This window comes from Anas acuta, chromosome 21, assembly GCF_963932015.1.
Source record: "Anas acuta chromosome 21, bAnaAcu1.1, whole genome shotgun sequence".
NCBI classification, from domain to species: domain Eukaryota; kingdom Metazoa; phylum Chordata; class Aves; order Anseriformes; family Anatidae; genus Anas; species Anas acuta.
The window spans coordinates 3,768,476-3,782,831 of NC_088999.1; the positions used below are offsets into that span (position 1 = coordinate 3,768,476).

The 14,356-nt window shown below is 55.1% G+C and overlaps 1 protein-coding gene across 4 annotated transcripts in view; it reads right to left on the minus strand.

Annotated features, from left to right (window-relative positions):
- Window positions 1-332: 332 nt before the first annotated feature.
- Window positions 333-14,356, minus strand: part of PTPRU (protein tyrosine phosphatase receptor type U) — a 55,876-nt gene continuing 41,852 nt past the window's right edge. For all 4 annotated transcript variants that reach the window (XM_068657689.1, XM_068657690.1, XM_068657691.1 and 1 more), the window contains 8 exons: window positions 13,404-13,539; window positions 12,901-13,050; window positions 12,614-12,787; window positions 10,232-10,372; window positions 8,007-8,132; window positions 5,756-5,913; window positions 5,036-5,171; window positions 333-2,686 (listed from right to left, as the gene is read on the minus strand). In XM_068657689.1, the coding sequence (XP_068513790.1) occupies window positions 2,624-2,686; window positions 5,036-5,171; window positions 5,756-5,913; window positions 8,007-8,132; window positions 10,232-10,372; window positions 12,614-12,787; window positions 12,901-13,050; window positions 13,404-13,539 (1,084 nt within the window). In that variant the 3' untranslated portion in view covers window positions 333-2,623. The remainder of the gene's footprint in view (window positions 2,687-5,035; window positions 5,172-5,755; window positions 5,914-8,006; window positions 8,133-10,231; window positions 10,373-12,613; window positions 12,788-12,900; window positions 13,051-13,403; window positions 13,540-14,356) is intronic.

A 14,356-nucleotide genomic window follows, 5' to 3' on the forward strand; every position in this document is an offset into this window, starting at 1 on the left:
GGTCCCAGACTAGGGCCAGCAAAAGAAACCCAGAGGCCATCACGAATTTGGAACATTTATTTATGCAACTGATTTTCTTAAAAGGAAAGAAAGCCAAAAATAATAATTAAAAAAATAAAAATTAAACAGATAACAGCTGGATGTGTGTGGTACGATCCACATCAGACGTGTCCCTCCCGTGCCACCCCTAAGTCCCCACCGCACAGCCCCCAACGTCCCCTCCACGGTGGAGCCGCTTCATGGCACCAGGCCCCTTGGCAGCAGCTCTTGGATACTGCCAAAGTTTTCAGGGTCAAAACCATTCCAATTTGGTGTTTTTTCTTGGGATCTAATTTTTTTTCTTTGTTTTTTTTTTCTTTTTTATTAGAAATGAAAAAAGAAAGCACCACTCCAACCTGTAATACCAATAAACATTATCCATCTTAAGAACAGTATTTATATTTATATATATATATTTCTCTATATATATTTCTATGTACAGGCTGTCCTTGCCTTGTGTCACGTGAGCATCCCGGCAGGAGCTGGAGATGGGTCGGTTTTTATAGCACTTTGATGTCAAAGTCTGCCCTTTGCAAGAGATGCCCTAAAAACCCAGAGACATCCAGCAAGGAGATATCAAAAAAGAAAAGGGAAAAAAAAAATCTCACTTTTAAAACATATATACAACTCCACCAGCCTCTACCTTATCGGGACTAAAGGGGGGTTCAAATTTTCCTTTTTTTCTTTTTTTTTTTTTTCCTCCTGTTTTTCTGGCCACAGGCCGGCTGCGAGCAGTGCCCAGCAGAGCACCCTGCGGGTCCCCAGGCAGTGAGAAGGGGCTGGGACGAGGACACCGACTTGCTCCATACACTGACGTTACCCAAAGTCCTGCCACAAGCAGCCCGTGTCGGGGTGAGGAGACTATCGGGTCACAAAACAGCACTGGCACACAGCACGGATGGAAACAAAGGGGAACACGTTGTATAGCCCTTGGATCAGGTATTGTCAAGCCGTGCGAATTAGGCAGCGGGAACACGGGAACGCCAAGGATTTGGGCTAAACCCACGGACATGCTCCAGTGCCACCGTAGTCCCCTCGAAAGAGGTGCAGGATCCAGCTCAGGGCAGTGAAGCTTATTCCCAACCGAGTAGCAAATACTGGCTCCCCAAGAATAAATCCTCCAAGGTGGAGAGGAGATTTACCTCATCCCCCTCCGCCTTTGGAAAGCAGGTGGAGGTTTCTCTGGGCTTTGCACAGCTGGGGTGAAGCCCCTTTGGCTCCGAGACCTTCACGCTGTGGCCTGGTCCAGCCAAAAGGCATCTGCCTGGGCTTTGGATCATGGTCGGGGTGCGAATGCACCAGGGCTGGAAAGGGTCTGCTGCCTGGGGCAGCTGGGGCTGGAGGATGCAGGGGAATGAAGGATGTGGGTGTCCATAGGCAACCTCCAGCACACGGAGGCCAGCTTCTTATTTGCTCTTCTCTACCCACCAAAAAGGACTGTCAAGGGTCTTGCCATCAAGACAATCAAGATCCCCAGCTCCTTGAGTCTGCGGGGCAGCCCCCAGACCTGCATCTCTTCGCTGCACCTTTGTGGGGCCATGTGCAGAGAGAAAACCCCGACCACAGCTGGCTCCCCGAGCCCGAGGACAACCTGGCTTCCCCCAGTAAGCACAAAACCCTACAATTATTACAACAGACAGCAGAAGTGACATCTCCTGCCTGCCTGTAGCTGGATGAAGCCAAAAAGCATCAGATGCCCTTAGCCCCAGCCCCAGGCATTTGCCTGGGTGGCACCAGGAATTTGTCACCAGCACTCAGAGCCCTCCAGGAGGGGATAATTGATATGGATGGAGACAACTGCATGGAGACAGACAAGCCACGGGGGAAACATCACTTCTGAAGCTTTGCAAGGACATCGGGAGGGCTCCAGGCCGGTCCCCGCAGAGGGACACCGTGTGTCCCCTGCCTCCCATCCCACGTCCCCGCTCTATCCACGGCTGGATGCACGAAGGGGCGCAGCTCACAGAAATACGACAGTGGAAACCAGACTCGTGGCGAGCGGGCAGAAATCCACGAGCTGCCTTTAGGGGCTTTGCTCCAGCACAGAGCAAAAAAAGGTCCCCAGAAAAGGGCAAAACCCACCGGCGGCCATCAGGGCTCCTCAAAGAGCAGCTTCGACTCCACATACGATTTAAAAACAACGTCTTTTCCCCAAATATCCATCCTGCCCTGCTTGGAAACAGGCTCACATCCTTCTGTCCTCTTCCTCCCCTCCTTGGGGTCTTCTCCAGCTGTTCCAGATGTGTTCAAGCAGGACCAGGCAGCGCTCTGGGGCAACTTCTCATGCTCACCAACCCCACACCACCACAGGGATGGGACAGGACGAGCTGTGGCAGCGACCCACGGCCACCCAGACGAGCTTGGAGCAAGGGGAGGGGATTTGGAAAGCAGAGGATGAAGATGGAGAACGGCCAACGCATCCCCACGTCCTTTCATTGCTCTCGATCTGTGTTTGCATCCGCTCCTTTGCTGTTTTTTTTTTTTCCCCTCCTCGCCTTCAGCACTAACGCAACGTCTGAGCGCAAACCTGCGCGCTTGGCACAAACCCTACGCAGCCCCCTGCCTTCGCCCTCCTGGCGAGGTGCTATCTGGTCTCCAGCGACTCCAGGTATTCCAGTGCTATGTCGTAGCAGAAATGATACTGCTCCTGTTCGGGGAGAGAGAGGGGAGAGTTAAGATCCCGAATTGTTTCTCAAAGCTGCCCCGTTCGAAGGCAAAACAAGTTTCAGCAGCCCTAAGGAAAAGCTGTCGAGCTCTACAGGACCTCACCAGGGCCTTCCTCCCTCTCCTGTCCCCCTATAAAGCTCCTGCCAAAACAACACTGCCACAAACAACTCTTTTAGCAAACAATGCCCATTGCTGGGGAAAATGGATGAAACACCCGTTGGACACAAACACACCAACAGCACTGATTTTCCTGTATTTAGGGGGCACAGGGCATCTTCACCTCCCCCAGAAGGAAGGGCAAGGACTGAACATCCCCTTAGCTTGAGGATCTGGTTTATTAATTGCACCAGGGCTGAGCCTTCCCTGAAACCAAGGCACTTTTTACTTTTTGCTTCCCTCTACCTGGCTCCCTGACTGCACGAGGACAAGCCCAACAGAGCTGGCTCCTATTTTTATAGCAAAATCACTAAAATTGGGCTCACGAAGGCTGTTTTGTCTATCCTCGTCCTCCTTTACTTGACCTGTTCTTGTGCTCTCCTGTCCTCATACAATTTATAGCACACAAAACTACGGGGGAGCGCAGACCTCCGAAGTGTCCATCCCCATGAGATGTTGCTCCTTTCACACATCCAACAAGAAGGGGAAAAAATGGAAACCATTAAGGTTTCTGATGCCCCTGGGTGGAAGCATCCTGGGTCCCCTCATCTCCCCAAATCCTCGGCAGCATTATGGAGATGGCAGCTTGAGCCCCGGCGTGCAAATCCCGTTATCCCCAGGTGGGAGTGGGCAGAGGGGCTTCAAAGCAAGGAGGCTGCGGCAGCTTAGATTAAAAGCACATAAAGCTTCTGGATTAAGAAAAGGGATTGTTTCCATTTATTATAATATAAAAATAACCCCCCACGGGTGAGCAGAGGGGGAAAAAAGCACAAGCTGGATCCAGAGGGAAATGTTCTGCTCCGGCTGATCTCTGCGGGGCTGCGGCTCCTTACACCGGGGGAGGATCCAGCCTCCAGCAGCTCCGGTAGATTGGGATTCCCAGAATAGCTGTTTCAGGTTCATTTGAGGCTGGAGGACGCTCATGTCCTGATGCGAAATGTCGCTTTTTTAATACCGTGGCAATTTAGCCCAATGGGGCTGGTGGCCTCATGCTTGTCACATCATCTTTCCATTAGCTGCGGCTCTCCCTCCGCTCCCCGGTCCCCTCCCTCACCTTCTTCTCCACTTTAATTCCTAATGCAAATCACATCCCCCTCAAAACCATTTCATTTCTCAACTTAGGGATTTTATAATCCAGGCAGGGTAAACATTTCTGGCTGGCTTGTTTTGGAACCACCACGAGGCACCAGCCCAGCACGGGACACATGGGGACGGCCACGTGCCTGCTCCCTCCCCGACCCTGCCATCGGGGGCCTGGAATAGGGCACAAAACTTTCACCCTCCCCAAACGAAACGTGGCTCCATCGCTGCCCCCAGCAGCTTGCCCACCAAGGCATCCTGCTCAAAACGCCCTTCCCTTTTGTATTTCCAACAGGAATTTTCCAGGCTTCACCTCCCAGCCCTCAGCTCCCCTCCTGGCAGCACGAAACCATCCCATGGAGCTGGCTGGGTGAATTTAATTCCAGGCTGTTTTCTCTAAATCACATCCACAGGAAGGAGACCCCCTGCTCCAGCCGAGGATGGGGACAAGGAGCCAGCACCATGTGTCACCTCCCCAGGGACACCCCTGGGCACACGGGTGCTGTCGGAGGCTCAGCTCGGCCAAGCCAGGCAGGCAGCAAGTGACCTGTCCTGTTCCCAGCCCCACAACCCTCCAAAGAGACCCAGTTACAGAACTACAGGATGGCTGAGGTGGGAAGGGACCTCTGGGTCCATCTGGTCCTAGCCCTGCTCCAGCAGGGCCACCCAGAGCAGGCTGCCCACAGCCATGTCTCCAGAAAGCTTTTGAAGATCTCCAAGACGATCCACAGAGGAGACCCCACCACCTCTCTGCTCCAGTGCTCTGTCACCCCTGCGAACCTGCCCTATTAGACCAGGGGTGGGTTTCTGGCAGGCCCCGTGCCAAGGGCACATCAGCACAGTGAGATGAAGGCAGCACCAAGGTGGCTTTCAAGAGGCTTTCACCCAACCCACCCAGCCCAACCTGCTGGGAAACTCACCAAGACATGCTCCTGCAGGATGCCCCAATCACTAGTTGGGTTTGGGGTGGGAAACAAGGTGTTTTGGGGTGCATGCATCCCCCAGCACCTCGCCACTCTGCCAGAGGCTTGCAGGAAGGCAGATTCACGGGGAGCAGCAGCCAGCACAGACACTGGCAGTGCCTGATGCTTACCAAGGTCTCCACCATGTTTGGCTTGTAGTTGCGGAGGGTCTTTGCAGCGTAGAAGACATCTGCCATGTTGTGACACTTGAGCATCTCCAGGATCATGGTGGAGGCACAGTAGGTGCCGCTCCGGCCGCCCCCGTTCCTGGTGGGAGAAGCACGTGTGGTGATGGCAGGAGGATGGCACCTGAGCATCCTCCTGCGCCATCCAGTTCCCCCCGTTCTCTGCCCATCCCTCCCCTCCCAGGAGAGGTCCCAGAGCCCCCTGCAAAGTGGGGGACCTGGACTGGACCCTACTTCCTCACAAGAGCCAAAACAGAGCAAGAAAATGCCTTTTTGGACCATCAGGGCTAGACCTGTGCCGCGGCAAAATCATTCACCCTGGGGTGAAACCATCCGACACGGTCACGTCTGATCCCTGACAGCAATGGGGACTGGGGAGAGGAAGAGCGAGCACAACGCTGGTGTTTTATAAAGCATGTTCTCAAATTATCCTTTGGCTAATGAAGACAGACGAGGCCGTAATTAATTTTTGATTAAAGGCTCGCCTGCTGTCTCTACCAATCTGCGAACGTGCTGGGTCCCATCTGAGCAGAGCGTGCGGGGTTTTGTGCACAAAAATTACCCTGGAAAGGGCTTTTTAGAAGAATTTCTGGCAGGACTGTGGACAAATGAGCTGGTGGCATCTCCCCCCATGCAAGAGCCCGCTCCTCTCCAGAGGACACTCACAAGCAGTGCACCACGGTCCTGCCATCACCGCTCTCCTTCTGCCACCTCTCCACTTGGGCCAGGAGGTGCAGGAAGGACTTCTTGGAGTCCGGGGTGTCTCGGTACGCCGACCACCGCAGGTACTGGAAATGCCGGACCATCAGGTGCCCCTCCTGCAACTAGAAAAGCAAACCTCATTAACGTGATCCCACAGTAATGGGATGTGCCCTCTCTTTTCCCTCTGCTGCCCTCTTTTTCCTCCGCTGGAGGATTCACAGAGGGCTCTTGCCATTTATTAATAGCAGAGGAAAAGAGGAAAAGCCTCTCCTGGTGCAGCAAGACGGATGGTTCCCAGCTCACACCGACCCATCAGTCCCACCACCAACGTGGTTTCCCCTGACCAGCAGCATCTCAGGCTGTCCACGTATCTCACAAAACTTGCCATCTCAGCCTCCCCCAGGGCTTCTCCATCACATCCTCACCTCGCAGGCAGAGGATCCCCAGGGGACACGTTTTGTTGTGTTCGCTGGAAGCCAGGAGCTCAGCGAAAGCTGCCACCCACAGAACTGGGACGTGGTGGCAGCACGCCTTAATACCCTGGTAAGCTGGTTAGCCTTGAAACTAATCTGGTTAGCAGGCTGCAGGAGGAGGATTACACTCAGGGAGCTGAACAAGGCCAGGTTGCAGCCCAGCAGATGTGGGGCTCTTGCTCTGAAATACTCTGGGCACCAGGACGAAACTCCTCTGACAGCCCACTATGGAAAACTGCAAGATAAATCTTGAAGCTTAGGTGCTCCTGATTTTTTGTTGGTCCTGTGTGGACCGAGGGGTTGGACTTGATGACCCTCGTGGTCCCTTCCAACCCGGGACACTCTCTGGTTCTGTGGCTCTAGGTGACAGCTCTGGCTCAGCTCACGGAGCTGGCTCCCCTCCAGCCACCAGCAGCCGGCACGGCTCGTTGAGAAGCAGCTCCTTGCATTTAGCAGTGCTCCTCCGGCGCTCTGCTCCCTGGGGAGACCTCTGCTCGGATCCAGAGACTGTGATCGCACTGCATTTTAATTCAGCAAGGGGCGTATTCTGCCACCAGCCACAAAGGGTTTCAGGCTGACACCCAGGAAGGGCCAGATGCTGCCATGGGGGGCACAAACAAAGACCCCCTGATTCCAGACCAGGCAGAAACTGCCTCCTCCGAGCCCAGACATTCCCCAAATTCCCTCTGCCTGATGACCTCCATCAGCAGAGCATCATCCTAAACCCTTCAGCACTGGGAGACGTACAGCCTTCAGGGTCATCACCTCTTCCCGGCCAGGTTCTGCAGTCAAACCAGCTCTTCCCTGCCTGAAACTCTGCACCCACACGTGCTGCTCATCACAATCCGTGTCCTTTCCCAATTTCACTCCATTTCTCCTCATTTAAAAGCAAGCCAAACTGACCAAGCATGAAAGCCGGGCTTGCAGTAAACACTGCAGCAAGGACACAAAATCCTGGGCAGGTCTCACCCCAAACAAAAACTGCTCTGCAGGTCCCAGAGAGCACACAGCACCCTGGGGGGCATTTCTGTCCCAAGGTGCACAGGCAGTGGGGTACAGACGGACCTCCAGGGGGATGGGAAAGGTCTTCTGTTGAGTTGTCTAAGATCTAAATTTGCGCCAGGGGCGGTTTAGGTTGGATATTAGGAAAAACTTTACCAAAAGGGTTGTTAGGCATTGGGATGGGCTGCCCAAGGAAGTGGTTGGGTCACCATCTCTGGAGGTATTTAAAAGACGTTTAGATGTAGAGCTTAGGGATATGGTTTAGTGGAGGGCTTGTCAGTGTTAGGCCAGAGGTTGGACTGGGTGATCTTGGAGGTCTCTTCCAACCTAGATGATTCTGTGATCTTGTAGGGATGTGGGAACTGGAGGACGGTTGGATGGAGCCAACAGCACTGAAGGCTCCTCTCGGCCAGGAGGCAGCTGGTGCTGCACCCTCTGGACGAGCTGGGTTGGGCTGAAGAGCACGGCAGCACCCACAGGTTGGGTAGTTTGTAGGGTGAGTTACCTGGCCTGACCAAGCTCCAGGGCTGCGAGGCCTCACCAGGTGCATTCTTCTGCTCTCCAAGGGTCTTCACTCTCATAAAAAAGCCCTTTGAGGTGCCCCAGCCCTTCCCCAGACCCACCCAGCCCTCCCCAAAAGCTCCTCCAGTTACCCGCACGGGGGGAACCTGGTTGCACACAGCCACACGTGGAGCCCCCTGACCCACCCCGTGCCCACCCCAACCCACCCCGTGCCTCACCCGCGTGATGTTCTGCACTCGGAAGAGCCGGGACACGATGTCCTCATCCGCCGCTCCCGAAACGTACTCCACCTCCATGGGGCCGTAGTGCTGGAGCCCGGGCTCAGGCCAGTACTGCAGGCAGGGCTGCGGGGAGAAGAGGCACAGCACCGTGACCGGGGACACGGGCACAGCACCTCACACCACGGGCAGCTGGTCCCAGAGGGGGCAGGATGGTCCCCGGGCCTGATCCTGCACTGGGATGGAGCAGGGCTTGGCTGCTCTGGTTTTATAAGCAGCTTTGCCACCAGCAGCAAACGGGACAATGGGGACCCTCAGCCCATGGCCAGGACATCCCCAAAATCACGCCGGTGGCAGCCAACAGCCCAGGGAGGGCCATGTCCCTCCCGTGTGTCCTGCGGGGCACTGATGGATGGCTCCGGCCAAGGGTCACGGCTGGGATTGTTTTCACACCCTGACAGCTGGGAAAGCAGCAGCAGTACAAAATATATGATGTTTGTCACCGCACTTTAACAGAACATTTAGCATTTCAGGCCATCTAACGGCTTGGGCCTAACTGCATGGCAAATGTGTTTGAGAAATAATTGGTTATTAATAGGGGCTATAAATCTCCAAGATCTCTAAGCCTTCTAGACTCAGAGCTATAATTTGGATATTAAAACTTCCTTCGGCAAGACATAGTTCAAGTGAGGGATATACCCTCTAAGTCACCTTTCAAAGCTGCCTGCTGTAAAGGCTGATTTATTAGCTGTTGGTCCTAAACTGGTAAACATTTAAGACCCAGCTAAATATTGTAACACAGACATCCCTGAAGAATAGATGTCCGGAGAGAGAGACAGGGCTGAATAATGAAGAAAAACGGCGGAGACCCTGCCAGGATGGTGCCGTGGGACAGCAGCTGCCCCGCCACACTGCAGGGGATGGGGACAGGGATGGAGACGGGGACAGGCAGCTCCTGCTGGGCACTTCTGAACTAGGGGTTGAAAGAACAGGTGCACAGGGAAAAAATAAATGTGATTTTTTTTCTTTTTTTTTTTTTTTTTTTTTTTTATCCCTTGCCGTGGTTCCCTGCAGCAGGGTTCAGCTGACAGCTGATGCTTTTGCTGCAGAGGTGATGCGTGGCCCCGGTGGAAGGCCGGTGACATGGTGGCACTGCCACGGGGCTGGCTTGGAAGGGGCACTTTGTCCCCCCTGCAGGAGGGTAAGTGTGAATCCAGGGGCAAAACGCACTGGGCACCCACCCTGCTGGACCTGCCCGCTGCTCCTGTGTGGCACCCCTGCTGTATTTCCATTTACACCACTCGTATTTACACCACTTGTATTTACACCACTCAGGACCAGTGCTGCATCCGTGTCCTTGTGATGAATGATACAACTGCCAGTCTGGGTCATTTACATCGTGTATCTGATCTCACCTCATCAAATAAGCCGGCTAATGAAGTCTTCTCCAGACATCCATTAAGCATCCATAAGGGTAATTTTATGTAAAATCCAGCAAGTTTCCTCACTGAATTAACGTTACAGACCTGGAGTGGACTTTTACATCTGCTCTGGCTGTGGCTCCAGCTCCCTGGCCACCTCGGGTGAGGGATTCTGTCCCCTCTCTATAGGGGACAGGTGACAGGGGACATCTCCCTCCAGCTCAGCAGACCTGCACATCCCATCAACACCGTAAAGCCACAGGACAGCCACTTTGCAGCAGGCTCATTTATAAAGCAGCACGCACAAGTCACCAGTCATTTGGAAGACAAACACCTGATGACTTGGCACCGAAAAATTACCCCTGCCAGGGCAGAGCACTGGAGGGGCTGACAGTGTGCAAGGAAACCACAAACCCTCTCAAGGCAGGAGAGAGGGAAGGACACACCTTGCTGGAGAAACATGGTCCTGGTGGTGCATCCCAGCAAAAAAAAGAACCAGGGGAGTCCCATTCTGTGCCAAGCTGAACCAAAACATCTCAAAGAAGCAGGGAAATCCCCGTGCCTCAGTTTCCCTTTTTGTAAAAGGAGGATAGAATCAGTTCTTTAATCCCAAACTTCCCCTTTCCTGTTAACTTTTTATCTCCTCTGGGTATCCACAAAGATTATAGGACAGTAACACAACGCCAACCCAACGCCAACTCAACGCCAACCCAACGCCAACTCAACGCCAACCCAACGCCAACCCAACGCCAACCCAATGTCAAGCAGGCCAGGGCCACCTGCAGGGCCAGCAGCAGCACTCACCCAGGCGGAGTTGGACTGGTTGAGCTGGTTGAGCATGACGATGGAGGTGCAGCCGTAGTCGTACACCAGCCGCCAGAAGTCGGTCGTGGTGTTCTGCAGCGGGTGCAGGGTGACGATGAAGGCAGCGCTCTTGGTGTAGCTCTGCGGAGAGGGAAGATGGGCACCACTAAGGATATGGCGGCAGCACTGAAGCCATTGCTGTCACACCCCAAAAAAAAAGGGTGCTGAGTGCCAGTAAAGCCATTTTCTCCGTTCTGGAGCAGAACTGGCCTCCCTGGCATTGGCCTTGGTCTTGGTGCCAGGAGATGCTATCAAACCAGGTCCAGGCTGTTGGTGAGGAGGGAAGCATCAGCTTTCTGCTCTCATATCTAGCAGGGAAAGGTGTTTTGCACACATAACTTGGAAAGAGAAATCACTCTGGATCCTAGAACAAGCACAGCTGGGTGGCCCCAGCCCTGAGTAAAAGTGCCTCTGCATCACCCCCGGCCTCACCACCGCTGCGCCCCAGCACCTTTGGGCACCCCAAGCAGCAGAGACAACCGGCTCAGCTTATTTTCAGGGGGGAAAGGAAACCAGAATGAAAGACCTCTAGAGACAGGAGAAACCGCTTCAGCTCCTTAAAATACCACCCCTCAAATTACAGACAGAGGGAGGGAAAGAGGCAAAAGGAGAAAGCGGAGGTTTCCAGAAAGGAAACTGGGGTCCCTCCTCTCCATCAAACCCAACGGGGACCCAGAGAAGCTCAGCTGGGTGCCAGCACCCTCCCAGCAGGACTGGCTGTGCCCAAGCACAACCTCCCCAAGCACAACAGGAGCAGTGACGAGGTTTCCATCCTCCCCTAGTAACCATACGTGCCTCTAGCACCCGCACTCCTTTTGCACCAGGGTCAATGACGGTGCTGTGGCTCTGCCGGTGCCACCACCGTGCTCAGCACCAGCGGTGGGCAGCACGGACCATGGATCTGCCAGGCGGACAGACTGACTGAGCTAATGGCTTTGGCACTAAAAGAAAATGAGACTTTTTGTTTGTTTGTTTTCTAAAGAGGGAAATGGATTTTAGCCCTTCAGCAAGAATTTCATCCAAAGGGCTTTTTGTGTCTGTATAGAAATGTATTCTCTGACCCGGGCAGTCCCTGCAGCAGAGATTAAGGAAGAGAGGCTCAGTGATGTATAAACACAAAATGGATGTGCAGACCCCAAGCAAGCTGAAAACAAAGCTGCCAGCACACGATCGCCACAGCCTCCATTTGCCGGCTGCTGCTCCGGAGCCATCAAGCAGCCACCTCCGGCGCAGGAACTGCTCCTGCTGCAAGCAAATGCAGGTACAAGATCTGTACAGAGACGCAGCGAGATAAATCACCATCTGGGGGAAAAACGCAGGGCTGAGCGAGGAGGTGCTGCTGCTCAGGTGCTCGGAGGTGCTGGGGGGAGGCAGGGGAGGGGAGGCTGCCCGGGGCACGCGGAGCTGCGAGGCTCAGCCAAAGCACCCAGCTCGCTTCCAGAAAGTGGTTTCGGTGACAAATGACCCATCACTCCATACTCCGGGCTTGCAGCAAACCTCTCTGCTCTGCTTCGCCATCACTGGCAGGCAGGAAATAGCTTTTCCATGACGGGTGGCCTTTCTGATTGCACGAGGGGACGCACGGTGGCTTTGGGGCCACTTTGGAGCCCCCTGAACTGCAGCAGAAGGGGCAAGAAGCACGCGCCGCGGGATGCTGGCAGCACGCAGGGAAGCTTGGTGCTAACAACCCCCTGCCAGAGCTCCGTCTCCCTTCCATGCTCCAGTTTCACTATGAAATAAATGAAGATAGTGCCCTGACCTTCTTTTGTGAGCGATGAAAAGCTCTTCTGAGACGAGTAAGATGCCACTGCACAAAAGAAGGGGTGAGGGACCCCACTATGCTGGTTCCTGCCCTTCCTGCACAGGCTGGGGCTGACACGTGCCCACACCTTTGTGCGTTTGTACGAAACGAGGCACTGTGAGTGCACACTGAGCAAGGGTTTGGCATGAAAAGCCACCCCACAGCCTACGACAACCCCACCACCTGCAGTGTGCCCACTCCTGCATTGAAAGGGGGGCTCAGGCTGCATGCTGCGGGCTGCACAGGCACTGACCACTCTGCAGGATCAGCAGCGAGCCACAAAACCACACCAGGCTTCCCCACATCCCCTCTGCAAGCCCAGGGCCCCCATATCCAAGAGGGACACCCTTGAAATTATACCAATGACACCCAAGAAACCCAGCATTTCCACCCACAAGGGCACCAAGGCTCGCCACATCCCACCTCCGAGCCCACACACCATCCAGGGAGGTTTGCAGCGTGGCGTGGGGACCCTGAACCCAAAGCAGCCCCTTCCTTCCCCCCCCCCGGAGCACACGTACATCGGTTAAGGCCGCGTTGATGTAGTTGTTGCTGTCTCCGTCCACGGAGATGAGGAAGGGAAGGCATCGGTCGGGCGGCAGGACGTCCATGCTGCGGTTCCTCTCCCGGTTGCGGGGCAGGAGGGCGATGCTGCACTCCTCCACGTCCAGGTGGGGAGTGACCGAGTTCAGGGTCTGCAGGCAGACACGTTCCCCTTAGCTCCATCCCTGCTGGGACCGGTCCCCAAATCCCCTCCTGGCTCAGCTGGGAGTTTGGGAGGGGCGGTGGGGGTTTCGGGGCCGCTCACCTGGAACTCCTCCCGCAGCTGCGAGGAGTTGCTCTGCGGCTCTATCCTCACCATCTCCTTGTAGGTGGGCTTGAACTCGCTGGCGGGGATGCTGGTCTCCCCGCACAGGCAGGCTTCCAGGATGGCATCGTGGATGAAGACGTACTGCTCCTTTTGGGGAGGGAAGAGGCTGAGCTGGGCAGTGAACACAGGAGGTTCCTCCTCCTCCTCCCCCATCGCCCAGCCCCTTCTCTGCCAGATGACTTTGTGCAAAGCCAGGGCAGCTTCTGCTTGCGGGCAGCCAAACTGCCTCGTGCTCCTGCTGCAGCTCTGCCAGCCCTAGAAAAACCACCCCACAAAGGCTGAAAAACAACAGGATGGGTGCTGGCTTTCCCTGGGACACGATTTTGGTGATGCACCAGGCTGGAAGGACTTTACAGCCTGGAAGGGGACGGCAGAGTGAGAGCGATCCCTCTGCGAGGTGCTGGCATCGGCAGCATGACCCACCCCATGTCCCTGCTCACCTCCGTCTGTATCATGTTGATCCTCCGCGAGCACAGCGTCTTCACGCAGTTGTAGATGTCCACGACGCCCTCACACTCGGCCATGTCCAACATGACATCCAGGACGATGTAGCAGCCGGTTCTCCCCGTGCCAGCGCTGGAGGAAAAAGGGAAAACAAAGCAGAGATGTTCCCAGTCCACGTGGCACCCACACGAAGCCCCGGGTGCCAACAAGGTCTGCGCAGGGCTGGAGGATGTCACACGCCTCCGTAACGCAGCCCTCAGCCCAGCTTTCCCTTCACCCACCCCCTCCACACACCCACACGCTGCTGCAGGGCCGGGGCTGTGCGTGGGAGCTCCTGGAAAAGGGGAATCAGCGCCTTCACACAGCTGCAATCCACGATTTTTGCGACAAACCCGGCAGCCCTGAGTGCCGACAGTCCTGCGGGACCCCTCCCTAAAGGGTGCTGCTGGAGGATGCTCAGCACCGTGCCCCAATGCTCAGCACCGTGCCCCGATGCCTGCAGCCAGAGCAGGCAGCAGTCCAAATCCTGGCACCTTCGGCCCCGCAGCCAGAGAGCGACAGAGGCTGAGCCCCCCAGAACAGAGCCGCCCCCCTGCTCCTTCCCCACAAAGTCCTCCGCAGTGAAATCCTAATTTCTGGGGCTGATGAATCATTCGTCGTGATTATCAGCGATTACATACTATGGGAACTAATCACACCGGCTCTTGCCAGTGAATGAATACTGATGAGGCAATTGACAGGGAGAAATCAAATAAAAAATCCCTCCCGTTCACCGGCTCCTCCTTGTTTGCCCAGCTAAGGAAGAGCCATTAACCTGTCACACACCTGCGTGAGGACAGAAAACCACTGCTCCCAGCTCTGCTTTCCCACAGCCAGACCCGGGGACACGCTGTGGGGACAGGGAAAGGCGCTGTCCCACGGGGCAAACCCAGCATCTCCCTCCGGGCAA